Genomic DNA, 19236 nt, shown 5'->3' on the forward strand with positions numbered 1-19236 from the left:
TCACAAGTTAAGTTTAAAAAATGAATTTAAAAGAAACATTGTGTTCTCCAAAGGACACAACTACTTTCAATCTTTTCTAATTGATTTGGGATGGTGGATATCCATATCAATCTCACCATCATTGATTTGATTAATATAAAATAGATATCAATCACCACATATCAAATGTACGACCTTTCTTTTTTTTTTCTTTTAATCAAAAAAAAAAATCATATATAAATCTTTATATCAATAAAATGAAAAGAAATCCATATATATAAAGAGGTAGGGTCGAATTGAGTATTAAACAACCATTTCATTTCAATTATATTTATGTAAATATTTACATCATCATCAATATTTAAATATTCTTATTCCTTCTATACCAAATTAATATAATAAGATTTAATTTTTATTTATTTTTCTTTACTTTGATCACTCTATCACTCTCTCATTCTCTTTATTATAATCAAACATAACCACCATATTATTAATGAAATAACTAAACAATTAAATCCTAATCAAATAAAATAAAACAATCAAAATATTTATTATTTTGTCTTTTTAAACACACTGTATCATATCATATCATATCATATCATAAAGACAATTGGAAAAACTCACATAACACACCAATCACCCCAATATTCTACAACTTTTTATATCTAATTTTAATAATCTTATTTCTGCAGTAGTCTTATATATCCAACTTGATACAAACCAGATAATTGAGTACTGAATTTGGTTAGTTATCTATAGAACTCTTTGTTTTTAAACAGCCAGTTGCTTTTACAAACCATCAACAATTAATACTTTAATATTTTGTTTTTTAAAATTAATTGTTTTCAAATTCCAATATTTGTAGTTTATAGTTGATATTTATTTATTTATTTATTTAATTTTAATATATTTTATTTATTTTTTTTTAACAACTTAATTAATCAATTTCATTAACAATAGCAAATAATAAAAGTTCAACTTTTCACACATTTGTGAAGTCAACGAATAAAATGACAATTAATTCTAAAAATTACTTTTCCAACTCTCACTCTGGCGGTAGAGTAAAACGAATCGGTTTTGTAACTAGTACAGCATTCCCAAATCTCGATGAGGACGATCACATCATGGTCAAAAATGCAATCAACCAGTATGAGTGTGAATACTGCATTTGGGACGACAATGAAGTTCAATGGCAATCATTTGATCTATTGATCATTCGTTCGGTATGGGACTATGTCCACAAGTTTGAACTTTTCAAGAGATGGATGAAGAAGATTGAATTGCTTGGAATTCAAGTGCTAAATGATTTCAATATTATCCGTTGGAATTGGAATAAGAACTATCTCAAGGAGCTAGAGCAGGCCGGTGTTTCAATTGTTCCAAGTCTTTTCGTTGAGAGTACCTCCATTCCCAAGTCACTGCTTCAATATGCACAGGAGGGAATTCAATTGAAAAAGTTTAACAAGAATCAATATAAATTCGTGTTGAAACCATGTGTTGGTGCAAGTAGCTATGGTACCTATCAATTCACTCTCGACAATTGGTCTGACTATCAACAGGAGTTTTCGAATCTAGTCAAGGTCTCTGATATGATAATACAGCCATTTGTTGAAACGATTCAATCAGATGGTGAAACTTCTTTCATCTTTTTCAACAAGAAGTTTTCACATTCCATTGTCAAGCATCCATCGAAAGACGACTTTAGAGTACAAGAGAACTATGGTGGTACCTATGAAAAGAATAAGAATTTAACACAGGATGAAATAGATATTGCTCAATCAATTATGGATTATGTTGGAAAGAAAGGAAAGATATTATATACAAGAATAGATATGGTAAGTGTTAATTACAGATTGTTGTTATTTTATATTTCTAATTCTAAATATATTAACTAACAAATCAATAATAGTTAAGATACAATAATAGATTATGTCTTAGTGAATGTGAATTATTCGAACCAACATTATATTTTATGAATGACGATAAGATTGCCAAGAAATTTGTTTCAATGATTGGAGAGAACATCGCCAAACCATCCGATCGTTTGGTATCAGTTTCAAGCATCAGTATCGATGCAAATGTATTGGTGGTTGGATCACCTTCCGAGATTGTACGTGGTCGCGCCAAATCGGTATCATCACCTCTAATAATAGGACAAGATGAACTTATGATAACCAAAATAAGAAATGTTGCCATTTAGATTTACTATTTTTCTTATATAATAATAATTTATTTTTAAAAAAAATTATAATCAAATAATTTAAATTTTATCAATTATTTCTATCTCTATCACTAATATATATAAAGATTGGATGGAAATATATTTATTTTTAAGTTTTTTACAATCGTTTTTACAAAAAAAATAATAAAGAATAATTTTGTGACGAATATATCTATCATTCATTCGATAGAATTATGTTCTGAAAATGAAAACTAATTAAAATTTGTTTTTTTTTTTTTTTTTTTAAAGTTTAATTTAAAAAATTTTTTGTCAACTTTTAATCTTTTGTTAGCATTGCAAGATATATAGATTACATAAATTCTTTAAAGATGTCGATTACAATTACAACATTAGATCAATTAAATGAAGTACTTTCAAATAATAGATTTGTAGTTTTAGATTTTTGGGCAGATTGGTCAAAGCCATGTTTGTCTATGAACTCAATAGTCGATCAATTAGCTACACAATGTCCAAAGTTAAAGTTTGTAAAGGTATAGATATTAAATATAAATATATTATTACTTTTACTTAACATTGTTAATAATTAATATATATATTAATGTATATAATGTACCTATAGATTGAAGCAGAGAAAACAACTGATATATCATTAAAGTATGACATTAAATCTGTACCATCATTCTTCTTTGTTAAAGAGAAGACAGTTGTAGATTCGTTGGTTGGTGCCGATCCATCGGCTTTGACAATGAAGTCGTTACAGCATCACGCTAAAGCAGACGATGGAAAGGATTCAGGTGCAGCCGCTGCTACACCATCTGCAGAGGTTTTGGGTCGTATCAAGGAACAAGAGGAAGAGGAAAAGAAGAAATTGAAAGAGAGATTACATTCATTGGTCAATCAACAACCAGTGATGTTGTTTATGAAAGGTACACCAGAAGCACCACAATGTGGATTCAGTTCAAAGACAGTTGCAATTCTCAACAAAGACGGATTTTCATTTGGTTCATTCAACATCTTGGCTGACCCAGCGGTACGTGAGGGTCTCAAGGAATATTCAAACTGGAAGACCTACCCACAATTATATATTAACGGTAGTTTGGTTGGTGGATACGATATTGTAAAGGAGATGCACGAAGAGAATGAATTGGTAGCACTCAAACCATAAAGAAGAAGAATATATGTAGTTTTACAAACAACTCATAAATAAAATAATTTCGTAAATATATTTATATCATATATGTAATGTTTATAATAATAAACTAATAGTTTATTTATATATATTATTTTTTATTCTATATATATTTTCTAGATAATATTTCCATTTGTTTAAACTAGTTTTTTTTTTTTTATCTTTACTATATTAATATTTTGTTTTTTTTTTTTGGTTATCTAGAGAGATGTTGATTCTCCCACTGAACAAATAGGGAATAAACTACAAAATGAATCCATTAGTTCACCGAATATCTCTTTAGGATAGGATTTCTTTAGGTTTCTAAGCATAAAAGGAATCGGTTGTTTGTACTCATTCCTTAGACCTGGCAGTGTAAATGAAGGTTCGCAAATTAAAGAGGAAAACTTTTGATTCAGTATGTGGTTGTTGTAGTTTATTGGGAATGGCTGGTGTGTAACTACTTTGCACGATGAGAAAAATGTGGAGAGCTGTGAGTTGTAATAGGGAAAGCTTGATTCCCAATTGGAGTGAAGTGTTGGGTAAATCGTTATGAGAGGCGCTGACGTAGTTGGATTGGAGTTGAAGTGAGACGATGAATAGCTAGAGGTGGAAACAGTGTAGGAAGACGAAGAGTATCCCGAAGACGAAGTGGTGGTTGTAGTTGTGGTTGTGGTTGTTGTCCGTATTGTATGCTGCGGTATCGTTGATGGTAGCATGAGCATGCTCAGAGTACCCATGAACACCAACAGCGCGAAATAACTAGATCTCGAGAAATCCGAGTGTGAGTAGATAGGTGGAAGATTCTTGAGCGCACCCTTTCGTTGCAGTTTGATGACACAATAGTGCAGCTGCGACGGTGACAGGTTATATACACGCTGACAGATGGTGCAGTACCATTTATTGCATTTTCCTATCCATTCGCACAGACACTTGACATGAACATGCTCTTGAGTTCCCTTACATGCACAGGGACGTACCAATCTGTTTCCAATATCCTTTCTCTTTCTCTTTGACTGATAAACTGGTGTCAACTCTAGATATCCACCGAAATCCGACGATGATTTCTTTGTTGACTCTGGACTGGAGGGAAACAATTCTGCACCATTTGAATCCTCTTCATCCGAAGAGGACTCTCCTTTCTTGTTGTTGTTGTGGTTGATCTTAGGAACTTCAAGAACTTCCAATTCCTCCAAACAAAATCTGCATTCAATTAACATTTCTTGGTTTTTTTTTTTTTTACAGTATATACAATATATGGTTTAACATAAAATATGAACAAATAGAAGGTTCACAAAGTGCAATTTGCAATATTATAATAATAAATACAAGTGTAGAATTTTTAAAATATAAATAAATACAATAAAATAAATATCCAATATATATTAAGTAATATTCATTAGTTTAGCTTTATTTCTATATAGATAAAGATAAATGGCAAAGAAATGAAATAATAATAATAAAAAATATTAATAATATTTAATTGGATTTGAATGAAAGTAGTAATAAATTATTTGATTGATATTAGAATGAAAAATAATTGCTGATAGTAATTGATTTCAATTGTTGAATGGATATTTAAGGGGTGGGTGGGATGAGACAAGCGATAAGATATTTTGGTAAACCAATATTAATAGATATGATTAAAATATATTGATTGATTTACAGAAATTCTATTCCTATTATTTTATTGCTGGAGATAAATATGATATTTTATATATGAACTAGTACTGACAGAGGTAGTACTAAAAATAAATAAATAAATTATTAAAATGCAAAAAAAAGGTGAAATTGTTTGTTTTTTAAAAACAAATATTAACACTTTGGTATTGAATGTATTTATTAAATTTTAATATAGTGTTTAGGAATAGAATAGTAGTACAACAATAAACAGTTTGTTTGTTCAATTTAATGGTAAGTAAGGAAAGTAATATTATTGAATAAAAAAATTGTTATTGTATTAGTAATACTACTATTCAGTAACAAAAATGTTTGAATGGAAAGATTGGAAGAAATAAACGATAGTTACATATAAATATAGAGATAAATAAATAAATTTAAATAAATAGAATACTACTGTTGTTGTGTGAAATGTGTTGGTGTTTTTCAAAAACTACTGTCTACAAAAATGGAGTATCACCAAAACGCAACACTCCCAAAATCAAAACAATAACAATATCTTATAATTAAATAAAATTCATTTTTAATCTCTTTTTTTTTGCTTGTATGAAAAAAAAAAACATAGTCGTTTTCTCATTTCATGAATAGTAATAACACACCCCCACTCTTTGTACTTATTCTCAAAAAAACATGGTAATAGTGTTACATTGTATACACCTCTTTATATTAAGATATTTTTTACCACATTTGGGTTTCAAAAATTAAAAAAAAAAAACAAAAAAATTCTCATATTTTAGGGAAGTGAATAACAATGATATTACTACCCCTCAATCCATATCGATACAAGAGTAACGAATTGTACCCTTTAATTAAATATTTTTTTTTTTTTTTTTACAAGATCTGTCATTGCTTTCAAAATACTTGTATGATGAATGAAATGTTTAATTTATTTTTATAATCTATAGAGATCTACAATTACAAATATCCATAGTATGCTAATAAACACCATTAAGGGTGTATATTAATATTAAAGATAAAAAGATGGACAGTGAATAAACAACAACAATAACACTAAACTTATTAATTGAATATGATTTTGCATTGTAATATACCAAATGTTGAAGTTCATACATATTTTACAAAAAATAAATAAAAAATAAAATAAAATATATAGATCTAGTTGGTACATATGAATATTCAATACTGTTTAGTTTTAGAATCAATCTATCTTTGTTTTGTAATGAACATTTAAATGTCTTATTTTTTTTTATTTAAGAGAAAAATCTTCCAAAAAGAAGATTTTAATATTTTTATCATAAAAATGGGTTTTAATGGTTAAATGATGGCTGATATGACAATAACCAATTGTACTTTAGAAAGATGTTTGTAAAAATAGAAATAAGAAATTGAGATAAAAAACAAAATCAAATTTTATCTTTGAAAAATTGAAAGATTCTTAAGTTTATTCTCTAAACATTATAAATATTCATATAAATTTCCAGTTATAGCATAATTGCTAATGCTCAAACATCATAAAACATGGAAAAATTTTGGAAGGAACAATAAAATCAATCACAATTTTGTGAAAATTTTGAAATTTTATTATCATTTCAAACTCTCCCTAGAGATTTTGCAATAGTGTTTGAACAGAAAAACCCCCCACCAATGAAATGTAGATTGTTTTGTTTTACTAGGACCACCACAATTTCGTGTGAGAACATAGATAGCTTTTCGAATCGATTGCTAACAGAACACAACAACAGAACAAAAAAACAAAGAATATTATTTCATTAAAATTCTATATTTTTTTGTCTATTTGTTTGTTTTTCTCAATTCTTTTTTTTATTTTGTTTTTTTAAATTTAGTTTTTTTATTTTATTTTTTTTTAAATTTAAATTAATTAAATTTCAAGATTACATTCAACTAAATTTAGTTTTTTTAAAGTTAATATAATAATAATAGATTAGTTAGTTAATTAATATTGATGATTTGTTAAATCGATTCTTTTATCAAACTTGTCAATCGATCTATATTTCTATCTATTCTATAAATAATGCTGATATAAATAAAACATCAGTAAAGTAAAGGCTAGAAATGAAGTCAGTACACCATTCTACCAACAACAATAGTGGTAGAAACAATATAATTACCAACAATAACAATAACAACAGCAACGGTAGCAATAACAATAACAATAACATTAGCACAAACAATACAAGTAGAATTAATAATAGTAATTCAATTACTCAGAATATTAACATTAATAATAATAGCAATAACAATGCTAATAATATACCTTCTTTTTTAACAATACCATCTACTTTTAAAGAAGTAAGACAACAAACTAATAGTAACAACAACAACAGCAACAATAGCAACAGCAGTTCTAGTAATGATAATATTAGTAAAGAGTTGGTTGAAAATTTAATTACAATATGTTTAAATATGATTGAATCTATTGGTAAACTATTGGTAGAGTTTAGATCGAATCTTTTAAGTGATAGTGAGTTCTCAGAGTTGAACAATACCTATCTGTTTATAAAGACATCGTTACAGCTTTACAAGTCGATAGTTATCAATCTGGAGGAAGCAGAGTATCAAAAGCAAATCAATCAGATCACAATAGGCAATAGAGATGTATGCTATCAGATCAGTATCAGCAGAATTCATACACTCTTGAATCAGCTGCTTAGTTCATTAACCGAGATGAAGTCATTACAACACAGTAAATCGCTGTCTAGAGATCAGCTGTCACAAATCATTGCAACCATACTGAAGAACGATTCACTAGTGAAGCAATCGGTTGACCAGCATCTTGCTCTCTTTCCAGTGGCTGACAACAATGATACAACCAATAAAAACAACAACAATAGTAATAATAGTAATAGTAATGACAATCAACATTCAACATTAAGTAATAATGAAGAATCAAATTCACTTCAATTATTATCAGCAGAAGCACAAGAAATGTGGAAGAAAAGATTTGGAAAGAATGTATGTAAAAAAACCATCTAAAATCTATAATAACCTTAATTATTTATGGATGTTGTATTGTATATAGATTATATTTATTCAATGGTCACACTTTTTTGAGAAATTACAAACATTCTTGAATGTTAAAGCATCGGACTATGAAGTTAATCTCAAGCACATAATAGATTTCACACAGGATAGCTTTGTTAGTACATATAAATTCTCAACGTTTTTGAAATGGTTTGGTCCATTATCGAAATCACTAAACAATGTAATCGAGACAATCGAAGCAAAGTAAATATCACACCCTCAGAACAGAATTCAATACTTATATTATAGCATTCAAATCTAATTCATATTCATTTAAATATAATAATAGGACAATGAGTGGATTCATTTCTGGTGTGGAGGCAACCAGATTCTTGGATAAGAAATCAGCTGGTCACTATATCATTAGATTCAGCAAGACATATCCAGGTGCCTTTGCTGTAACATTTGTCGAGAATTCCTGTAACATTAGACACTGCCTGCTCTATCCAGTCTCCAATGGACTGACTCTACTTCAACCACCCGATGTATTTAGTAATCTCACAGAGTTTGTCATTAGTTTTTCGTCGAAGCTAAAGTATGCCATTGGACCTGTCGACGCTTCATTATTCCCTCCTCATTCCCCTATGATTCAATCTCCAGAGGGTCAGCCAAACAATGAACCATTGACTAGCATCCCCCCTCCAATAACAACTACTACTACTACTACTACGACTACTAGCTCAACAATCAACAACAACAACAACAATGTACAAAATCAACAACTTTTAAGACCGGACCAGCATCTCAATGTTAAATCACGACACCAAAGAGATGGAAGTAACAATAGCAATGGAAGTACCAACAGTCAGCTCAGCAGCGAGAGCAGTGGCGACAAGATACCGACCATCAACTTCAACAATGGAAGTAGTAGTCCACCGATGGACGAACAAGCAGATGGCACTGTTGTACTTTCGAGCTCACCGAATGCCAATTTCATCAGCGAGGCATTCCTTTCGAGATCACCAGTTAAATCATCACCTGCAAGCACATCGGCTGGATCGAGTTCTCCAGTTGCACAAATAAAGAAAAAGAAAAAGAAAGAGAAAGAACACCATCATCATCATCATCATAAAACAAAAGAGGTAGTCGAAGGCGGATTGAGTGACAAAGATCTATGTGTAGTTTGTATGGACAACCCAATTAATACAGTATTTTTAGAATGTGGACATCTTAGTTGCTGTTCCAAATGCTCTGGTAAACTCAAGATTTGTCCATTATGCAGACAAAACATTTCGAGAGTAGTAACTATTTTCAGAGTAACAAACTGACAAAAACAAATATAGAATTTATAATTTAGATAATATTAATAATAAAAGTAATCAAATCAATCTTATGAATTGATTCATTATATATTTAACCAACTGGATTTATTGTAAAACAATTTGTTGTTGTTGTTGTTGTTGATGTTGTAGATTTAGATTTCTTTTTTTGTTCAACTTTAACTGGATTATATTGAAGTTGTCGAATAACATTACGACCCAATTGTAGCGAGTTATTGTTAAATCCATAGGTTGTTTCATTTGTATACTGTTGGCATTGATACGGTTGCTTGTGAGTGGTCATCAACTCCAATAGATTCTTACAGCTATCGGGTGTGAGTGGACCATCGATTTCCAGTTTATAACCTTTTTCGCCATCGTTCGATCCTGGCTGTGAGGAGGACACTGTCAGTTTCGTATAGATTTCATTCGAGAGAATTCTATTGAGTCTAAGAGTTCCACCGTTGAACGGTTGCTTAGATAGTAGAATCGGTACATCTTTGCTCAATAGATAGTATTGTGATTCATTGGCAGTCAGATCTTCATCGTTTTGCAACTGTTGTTGTGATATTTGTTTGTTGATTTTCCTTGGGGTGAACAATGTATTCAATTGCACAGATCTCGACAATGTTGTTGAATGATTAACAGAGTTATTATTATTGTTATTGTTGTTATTTCCATTTCCATTGGTATCATTAAGTTTGGCGTGTAATTTATTTGACCAAATAAGTTTTGACTTGAAGAAATGACCGAGTTTAACGATATCTTCCATTCCGGTGACAAGCGCAATCGTAGAGGAACGTGGTGTCTGGTAGTATGATGGATCGAGTTTCTTTGTGACCGTTTTGCTCGACTTGTTTTTCTTTGAGAGTTCTTTCAGCTCCTGAAGTAACTCTACAGATATCCTCTCTTCCTCTACCTGGTTAGACTGTAGGTATGGTGTAGTCCATTCAATTCCATCATCACTCAACAAATCTCTCATCTTCTTGCTCGTTGGATTGATCTTGGCATAGTGTACACCATCCAAATACATAAACAAACAAGACCATTCACCGTGTATCAAATAGAAATTATCAACCGATCCAACTAAATATGAATTGAAAAGTGAATCAAAACTTAATTCCCTATTATTATTATTATTTTTATAGATAAAACAAAATGTTAATAAAATAAAAAGATGATGTACATATATATAAATAAAGATTAAGTAATTACCATTCTTTCCAACGATCCTCTACCCATTTCATTTTGAATGGATCTTTTGAAACGATTTCATTCTGAGTATCCCATGGTAATGTATTTGAAGGTGATATATAATGTATTAAAGATGATAAGAATGTTTCTAATTTACTATTATCACTATTACTACTACTACTAATATCATTATTATTATTGATGTTGGATTGTGAATTTTGTTGATTTGACTGTTTACAACCAATTAATCTTGATAGCATTGATGAATCGGTGAGTGAATCGTTGTACATTCTGAAATCGATGGTTGGTGATGTGATTGTAATCTGTGTTTTTAAACTCTGATCGAGAGGTAATTCATTGCAATGTATAGACTCTGGTACCTGATTGTATAATAACTTATTAACTTGACTCTTCTCTATGTTATCTATTGATTTCATTTCCATATTATTTATCATTTCATCTAATAACTGCTGTTCACTTTTATTATTACTATTATTATCTTGTACTCCTTCATCTTCTTTTTCTTCATTATTATTACTATTATTTCCAAAGTTAAATATTATATTAGGTGATGATACAGATAGATTTTTTCTACCATTAATCTTCTTTGTCAAGTTGTTTTGTTGTTGATGTTGTTCTTGCTCCTCTGAATCATCATTCATATCAGTATCTTCTTGTTGTTTGAATTTCGATAGTAGATCATTGGATGATTGTTTAAGTGATCTTATCTTTTGAGTTGGTTTAAGTTTGATGTTCATTGGTGACTCGGGTATAAAGATGTTGGCAACACTCGGTTTGAACAGCATTGATTTATTGATACTCTTTGGTTGATTATTATTATTGTTGTTGTTGCTGTTGTTGTTGGTTTGTTGTTTCTTTGTTGAGAGTATACCTATGAAATCATTCTTGAAAGGTGATACCGCTGATATCGTTGATTTCAAAGGTGTGAAATTATGAAAGATTGAAGATGCTGCTTTCTTTGGTGTCTGTACATCTTTATTATTATTCCGATTGCTATCTATTAGATTTAATATCGATGACTCATTCTTACTACTAGTAGCAGCAGCAGTACTAGTATTTTTATCAATGATATCATTGCTTTTCTTTTTCTTCAAAACTTGCTTGACACTACCTGAATCTAAATCATCAACATTGTTGTCTACTTGTTGATCTTTTTCATCTTTTTCAGCTGATTCGAGCTTATTGACATTTAAATCCTTTCTCTTTAATGACATCTGATAAAAAGAAAGATAACATATATTTTAATTTAAATGATTAAAAAGATTTTTTTTTTTTGTTAAAGCGAAAAAAAAAAAATACACTTTTTAGAAGAATTCTTGTGCAAAACTGGAACCGACCGTCAAAAGAATGCCTATTGAAATAAAAAGACAACATCACAATTGCAGCACCGACAAACATTGACACTTTTCGAAAGAGAAATTGGGAAGCATTCAGTTTTGGAAATAATCAATGGAAATAAATCATGATTTATAGGGGAAAGGGAGTGGAGATAATATAATATTATATCAGCACCGTGAATCAATCACTAAATAAAATGAATAAATATATCAACACCACAAATTATCTAACACCAAAACTAATAGAGTCCTATTTTATTTTATTTTATTTGGATTGTCTTTATCAATCGATCAATGGAATGATCCAAATGAAGATGGTTATGAAATCTAAAAATTGAAATTAAAATTAAAATGTCATTCTTTGGTTAATTACCAAACAAAGTAATTTTGAAAGAGATAATTGGTTGGTTCACAAAAAGTTTGAGAAAATTAAAATAAAAAAAAATGAAAATTTTTGTAAAAACTGTTTTGATGTGTGTCTCGATTTAAAGCCCCTTTTTAAAAAATTTTTTTAAACATAATAATTTAAATATATTTTCAATTATTAATAAAAATCATTATTTTTATCTTAGGTTAAACTTTACTTTTATAATATTAGTAAAGTAATATACATATATACATAGAATCATATAGAATATAAATATCAAAATAACAAAAATAGTTTTTACATTACAAAAAAACAAAACAAAATAAATTTTAAAAGAAATAGTTGTTAAAACAAAAATAAAGAATAAAGAATAAAGATAATCAATCATATCAAGACAATCTAATTCAGTCATCAAAGTAGAGAAGATAGAGTAGATTGAGACTGACAAACTAAAACTAGTTATGTCAGATAAAGATAAAAACAATGATAAAGATGAAGAACTCAGTGTCGATCCATTAGATAAAATGAGCAATGATCAAATCATTGCTCAGTTCTATAGAAAGATTCTAGCTTGGGATGTATCAAATTTGAGAGCAAATGTAAATATATAATAATCTTGATAATAATGATGATGATGATCAATTATTAATCAATCAATCAATCAATCAATCACACTTTTTTTCAAATCAAAACTATAGGAGAAACTGTTGAAACCAGTAAAAGTAGAGTTTTTAGATAGACACGATTATATTGATACATTCGAACCGTTACTCTTGGAGGAATGTAGAGCACAGTTGGAGCGATCGATTGAGGAGGGTGGCGAGAAGAACGATGTTGAGAATGAACCGGTTTTTAGTAGAGTTCGTTACATTTCAGAGAATTCCGACTTTTTGGACGTCGGATTGGTCATGACCAAGGAGAATGAGATGTATCAATTCCATGAGAACGACTTGATGATGATTTCGCTGCATCATCCAATGATTCTTTTCGGTGGCGATGAGAATGAAGAGATAACAGACGACGAAGATCCAAGTAATGTTGTCGATCGTGCTAATGGCGCTTCGTCCACTGGCGCATCGGCAGCGGCCGGCGAAGATCCAGACAAGGTCTATACCACCGAGAAGAAGAAGAAAAAGGTGATTCCACCGTCAAAAATTGAAGTCACCGACGCCAATCGTTATCTTCATCTGGTTGGAACCGTCGAGCAATTTGAAATGGGTGGAATCAAAGTGAGATTCTGTTTGACCAACATCCCCGGTGAGAGAGGCAGACAAATGAATCTTTTGCTTCGTTACGAAATGAATTGGTGGACAACCAAGCTTTGCAATTGTTCAACTCTTCAGAGAGAGTATCTTGCACTCTACACAACAGCTAAAACTTCATTTATGAAAACTCTATTGTTGGCAGATGATGAAGTATGTATTTAACAACAAACAATGATGATCATGATCATGATCATCATCATCATTACTTTTCAAATACTAATAATTGTAACAATCTATCATTTTATTAGGAACCAGGTGTACCAATGAAAATTCCACCAGCATTAAAAGAAAAGTTTGAATCATCTTATAATCCATCACAGTTTGGTGCTTTGACATCAGCTCTCTCTGGATCGAATATTACATTGATTCAAGGTCCACCAGGTACAGGTAAAACACATGTAATCGTTGGTTTATTGAGTGTTTTACTTCACAGTACCGAAGTACCAAAGCATGTCATCGAAGAGAAAGAATCGTTAGTTCACAGAGAGCTATATGAGTTTGAAAAACTTGAAAGTTGGGAAATGTAATTATCATATGATTTCAAATTCAAACAATCAAATTATTCATTTTACTGATTATATTTCATTTTATAGCTCACAACCATGGTTAAAGAATGGATTTAAGAATATTAGAGATGATTATACTTTGATTGATTACAGCTTTGAAGAGAAAGAAGAAAGAAGAAAGAGAGATCTCTGGAGAAAACTTAGAGAGACCGGTACTACCAAGAATATCGCTAGAAAGAAGAGAATCTTGTTGTGCGCGCCAAGTAATGGTGCTGTCGATGAAATCGTTACTCGTCTGATCAGAGACGGTCTTTTGAATCACGAAGGAAAGTCCTATAGACCAAACTTGGTTCGTGTAGGTCCTGGTTCACATCAGGATGTCGAGCCAGTCACTCTCGAGTATATGGTTCGTTGCAGACAACAGTTGATGAATTCAAACTCGGCGATTCCATCGTCGTCCGCTTCAACCGCTGTCGCCACCACCTCACCAAAATCAAGTTTAGATACAAACTCAATTAGAACTCTGGTTTTGGAGGATGCAGAGATCATTGCGACAACCCTTTCGTTCAGTGGTTCCTCGATTTTGATGAAGATGAATGGATTCGATATTGTAATTATTGACGAGGCTGCACAAGCCGTGGAGACATCGACTTTGGTGCCAATGCAACACAAGTGTAAAAAGATTGTTTTGGTCGGTGATCCAAAGCAGTTGCCAGCTACCATCATCTCGCCGATCGCAATCAAACAAAAGTACGACCAATCGCTTTTCCAGAGATTACAGGAGAAGAGAACACCACATATGCTCACCACTCAATACCGTATGCATTCTTCGATTCGTGCATTCCCATCGAAACATTTCTACAACGACTTGCTCGAGGACGGTCCAAATATTCCATCGCGTGCCACCAACTATCACGCCAATCCATTCTTTGGTCCATTGATTTTCTACGACCTCTCGTTCTCTGTTGAAACCAAGCCAGGCGGTGGATCGGTCTTCAACGAAGATGAGTGTAGAATGGCACTGCAACTCTATCAGTTACTCCTCAAGACGTACCCAGATGAACTATTTTCAGGCAGAATTGGTATCATCTCACCATATCGTCAACAGGTACTCTCGTTGAGAGAGTACTTTAAAAACTACTCTGGTATCAGCATTGATACAGTTGATGGTTTCCAAGGTAGAGAAAGAGAGATTATTATATTCTCATGTGTAAGAGCACCCGCTGAGAAAGGTGCAGGAATAGGTTTCCTTGCTGACGTCCGTCGTATGAACGTAGCTCTTACCAGACCAAGATCTTCCTTGTTAATCATTGGAAATTCGAAATCATTATGTATAAATCCAGATTGGTATGAATTAATTAAACATGCCCAAGATAATAATAATCGTAAGTTGATAAATATCAAAACACATCTATATATAAATTCTTTTAGATATCTAACAGCTACTTGGTTTTTATTTTCATTATTAGTTATCCCAATTACAAATCCATCATTAGAGACAATAGTTCCAACATTGAACAATACTGAATTATTTGATGAACTATCAGCAAAAGGACAAGCTGTTAAATTGGTTGCGCCATCAGGTCCAAACCCAGACGACAAGAATCTTAAGAAAGATAACAAGAGAAAGAAAACTCAAAGAAAGCAAAACAACAACAATAACAACAAGAATAATAAGAATAATAAGAAAACAAAGAATAGTGCTAATAATATCTACACAGCTGTAACAAGTTAGCATAATAAATAATTTAATAAATAAATAATAATAATTAATCCCTTTTTTAAAATAATAATTTTTTTTTTTTTTTTACATATATCGTTTCCTTTTTTTATTTTTTTTTACTATTACTTAATTTGTTTGAATTGCTGGTATTCCACGTTGAGGAATATATGGGATCTTTCTTGGAACCATAGTAATACAATCGATGATAGGACAAACGGAAAGACATAGATTACAACCGGTACACAAATCGGTTACATGTGGAATATGAGTCTTTGCATCGAATTTGATGGCTTGGTAACCACTGTCATTACATGTCATGTAACATTTACCACAGTTGATACAGAGGTCTTCATCGACGAGAGCGACTACTTGTTCTTTGTTGTTCAAATCATTGTATACACCGATTCTTGGAATGGCACGATTGATTTGATCTCTGACTGATGGCACCTCGGTTGATGCACCAGCAACTGGTTGGGCGGGCTCCTTAAGGATGTCCTTCTTTTGATTGTCTTCGACTTCCATCTTGATTCTGTCCTTGAGGTAGTTTCCGAATCTTGGAAGGTTATCGTATTTCTTTCTCTGGGCATAGGGTGTGAGTGTGAGTGGTGGTGATTGACCATCCCATTGTGCGAGATCCTCACGCGATTGCATGTAGAGGTATGCCTTGAGACCGGTAATATAGTCTTGAACGACTGTGAAATCTTGATTTTGTACAGCGGAACAAATTTGAATGACACCGGCACCGCAGTGGAGGAATTGAATGCAGGTATCGGCAGAGTCGGCACCTCCAGTTGCCATGATCGGGAAGTCTGGAAGAGTACGACGAATCGAGCTGACTGCTCTCAGTGCCATTGGACGAGTGGCATTACCAGAGACACCACCATAGGTAGTTCTCTTTTCCTTTCCGATGGCTGGCCATGGCGAGGCATCACCCTTCAAACTCATCAAACCAGAGACAGTGTTAATGGCAGTGACACCGGTGGCTCCACCATTGTAGGCAGCGAGAGCAATCTCTTTGACTTCGGTTACGTTTGGAGTAAGCTTGGCAAAGAATGGAATCTTGATGGCCTCACGTACCCACTTACAAATGTGAAGAACGAGGTCTGGGTTTTGACCGCATGCAAGACCCATACCACGCTCACCCATACCGTGTGGACATGAAAGATTGAGCTCCAATGCATCGGCACCGGAAGCCTCAGCCATCTTGGCAAGCTCTTGCCAATCTTCCTTGTTGAATCCACACATAATCGAGGCAATTACAACCTTGGATGGGAAGTCACGCTTCAATTCAGTGACAGCCTTGCACCAGTAGTGGCAAGTCTTCTCACTGATCAACTCGATATTCAAGAATGCACCTTGACCTGGACCAAAGTGGTGACCACTGGTAGTTCCTCTAACGATACGTGGCGATACATTGGTGACGAGATCCTTGTCCAATGAGAATGTCTTGGTGACAGCGAAACCCCAACCTTGTTCGAATGAACGACGGATCATAGCTGCAGATGTACATGGAGTAGCCGATGCCAAACCGAATGGATTCTCAAATTTAATACCACAGAAATCAGACGAGATATCGACTAGATCGATTGGTGTAAAGAAATTTGGAAGCTGTGGTTGATCTGGGATTGGAATACCGTGGAGTGATTGGAGGTATTTGTGAATGTTCCACGATGCTGTCTTACCATCGTTGACAGCCTCTACAGTTGTACCGTTACCAACCAAATCTCCACCACAGAACAGCCATTCCTGTGCCTTTGATTGCATAGAGAGAGTATCGATATCTGCCAATCCCCATTTGTTAAAGGTGAGTGGCTTACAAGCGTCGGCAACCTCACCGATCTGACTACCGAAAGCAGAGATAATGTAATCACACTTGACACGGAAGAATTGATCTTCGTCGACAGCATATTGTCCATCGTCACCCTTCTCGGTCTTGTAGAATTCGAGTGCAACGATCTTTCCATCACGCTTAATGACTTGCTTTGGAAGCACGAATGGGAGGAACTCACAACGTTCGTCCTTGGCAATGTCGACTTCCTCTGGAACTGCACGCATATCGCTGAAACCACGACGGAAACAAACGGTTACTCTCGATGCTCCACAACGGAAAGCAGAGGTAGCACAATCGAATGCGGTATCACCTGCACCCAAAACAACGACACGTCCTCTGAGCTCTGGAAGCTTGGCGGAACAACCACACATTCCTGGCTTTGATCCCTTGGAGACCAATGGGAGATAGTCCTTCGAGGTGTAGAATCCCTCACCGACAGTCAATCCCTCAAAGACACGATCTACCTTTGCCTCTGGCATACCAATACCCAAGTATACAGCCTCATAACCCTCAGCTTTGAGTGACTCTACAGTAAAGTCAGCGCCAAGACGCTTTCCATAGACAACCTTGACACCGAGATCGGTCATCATCTTGACCTCGAATGCAACGACATCGAATGGCAAACGATATTGTGGAATCTCAGCAGAGCTGAGACCACCTACGTATTGCTCCTTCTCAAAGATTGTAACATCGGTGTAACCAAGACGTGCCAAGAAAGTGGCACAGGAAATCGAAGTTGGACCACAACCAACCAAAGCAATACGTGCACGGTACGACTCTGGAAGTTGATCGATTGGAGTCAACGATGGATCACGAATCTGTGGAATATTCATCTTCTTGAAGACGTCAGTGGCGAACTGCTGTAGACCACCGATCTTGATGGCACCCTCCTCGGTGGAAGCAAGATTGCAACCACCCTCACAGAGATTGGACACTGGACAGACCATACCACAACTCAAACCCAATGGATTGTCAGAGAAGATTGCCTTGGCGGCACCGTAGTAGTTCTTGGTGGCGATACTCGAGATGAATGACTTGACATCGAGTTGGGTTGGACATGACTTTTGGCAGGGTGCATCCACACACTTCAGACAACGTTGTGCCTCAAAGAGTGCACCACGCTCAGTCAGAGTGGTTGGCTTGACATCTGAGAAATCGTTCTTCAACTCGCAGGCAGTCTTACATTGTTCATTCTTCTTCCAATGCTCTTTGTCCTTCTTTGAGATAACGGTTGGCTTGAATGTAGCGAATTTATTTACTGTTGGATTGAGTGCTAAAATACCTTCGATATCATTCACTGCAGATACATCTCCATTTGCGTTTGGTCCTCCCATTATTTTATATTTATATGAATATTATCTATATATTATGACAAAGTTAAAAAAAAAAACAAACAAAAAATATATATATATATAGAATCTTTTCTAAATTAAAATTTAATTGTAATTGAAAATTAATTAATAAATAAAATAAAATAAAAAAGTCAATTTAACATTGAAAAAAAAAATAATATGAAAGAGATATCTATTGTTTGAAATAAAAGAAAAACAAAGAGAGGAATAGAGAGAGACAATAATTTTATTTTTAAAACAATTGTTACTTACACAAATATCGATAGTAATAAAAATATATATCAATGTTAAAATTTACAGGGAATTTTTAAAAATTGGGGTTAAAAAAATGTTGAATAAAAATAATATTATTGTTAATCAAAAAAAGAG

At 33.0% G+C, this 19236-nt stretch overlaps 7 protein-coding genes across 7 annotated transcripts; 4 read left to right on the forward strand and 3 right to left on the reverse strand.

Moving 5' to 3' along the window:
* Positions 1–989: 989 nt before the first annotated feature.
* Positions 990–2179, forward strand: PPL_04632 (ATP-grasp domain-containing protein; the record flags this gene model as incomplete). Its single annotated transcript, XM_020575531.1, has 2 exons — positions 990–1814; positions 1889–2179. The coding sequence occupies 2 exons, from the start codon at positions 990–992 to the stop codon at positions 2177–2179; spliced, it is 1116 nt and encodes a 371-aa protein (XP_020434326.1).
* A 350-nt stretch (positions 2180–2529) lies between these two features.
* On the forward strand, positions 2530–3326 carry PPL_04633 (glutaredoxin family protein; the record flags this gene model as incomplete). The annotated part of the gene is made up of 2 exons (XM_020575532.1): positions 2530–2691; positions 2781–3326. 2 exons carry the CDS (start codon positions 2530–2532, stop codon positions 3324–3326), a joined length of 708 nt encoding a protein of 235 aa, XP_020434327.1.
* A 553-nt stretch (positions 3327–3879) lies between these two features.
* PPL_04634 (uncharacterized protein) lies at positions 3880–4549 on the reverse strand (the record flags this gene model as incomplete). The annotated part of the gene is made up of 2 exons (XM_020575533.1): positions 3880–4024; positions 4278–4549. The coding sequence occupies 2 exons, from the start codon at positions 4547–4549 to the stop codon at positions 3880–3882; spliced, it is 417 nt and encodes a 138-aa protein (XP_020434328.1).
* A 2494-nt stretch (positions 4550–7043) lies between these two features.
* cblA-2 (RING zinc finger-containing protein) lies at positions 7044–9304 on the forward strand (the record flags this gene model as incomplete). The annotated part of the gene is made up of 4 exons (XM_020575534.1): positions 7044–7943; positions 8011–8216; positions 8302–9253; positions 9296–9304. The coding sequence occupies 4 exons, from the start codon at positions 7044–7046 to the stop codon at positions 9302–9304; spliced, it is 2067 nt and encodes a 688-aa protein (XP_020434329.1).
* Positions 9305–9365: 61 nt separating this feature from the next.
* Positions 9366–11700, reverse strand: PPL_04636 (uncharacterized protein; the record flags this gene model as incomplete). Its single annotated transcript, XM_020575535.1, has 2 exons — positions 9366–10395; positions 10487–11700. The coding sequence occupies 2 exons, from the start codon at positions 11698–11700 to the stop codon at positions 9366–9368; spliced, it is 2244 nt and encodes a 747-aa protein (XP_020434330.1).
* Positions 11701–12174: 474 nt separating this feature from the next.
* PPL_04637 (DEAD/DEAH box helicase) lies at positions 12175–15696 on the forward strand (the record flags this gene model as incomplete). The annotated part of the gene is made up of 7 exons (XM_020575536.1): positions 12175–12187; positions 12650–12789; positions 12889–13419; positions 13534–13605; positions 13704–13978; positions 14049–15346; positions 15431–15696. The coding sequence occupies 7 exons, from the start codon at positions 12175–12177 to the stop codon at positions 15694–15696; spliced, it is 2595 nt and encodes an 864-aa protein (XP_020434331.1).
* A 114-nt stretch (positions 15697–15810) lies between these two features.
* Positions 15811–18849, reverse strand: pyd1 (dihydropyrimidine dehydrogenase; the record flags this gene model as incomplete). Its single annotated transcript, XM_020575537.1, has 1 exon — positions 15811–18849. One exon carries the CDS (start codon positions 18847–18849, stop codon positions 15811–15813), a length of 3039 nt encoding a protein of 1012 aa, XP_020434332.1.
* Positions 18850–19236: the final 387 nt, after the last annotated feature.

This window comes from Heterostelium album, assembly GCF_000004825.1.
Source record: "Heterostelium album PN500 unplaced genomic scaffold PPL_scaffold4, whole genome shotgun sequence".
In the NCBI taxonomy this organism is placed as follows: Eukaryota; Evosea; class Eumycetozoa; order Acytosteliales; family Acytosteliaceae; genus Heterostelium; species Heterostelium album.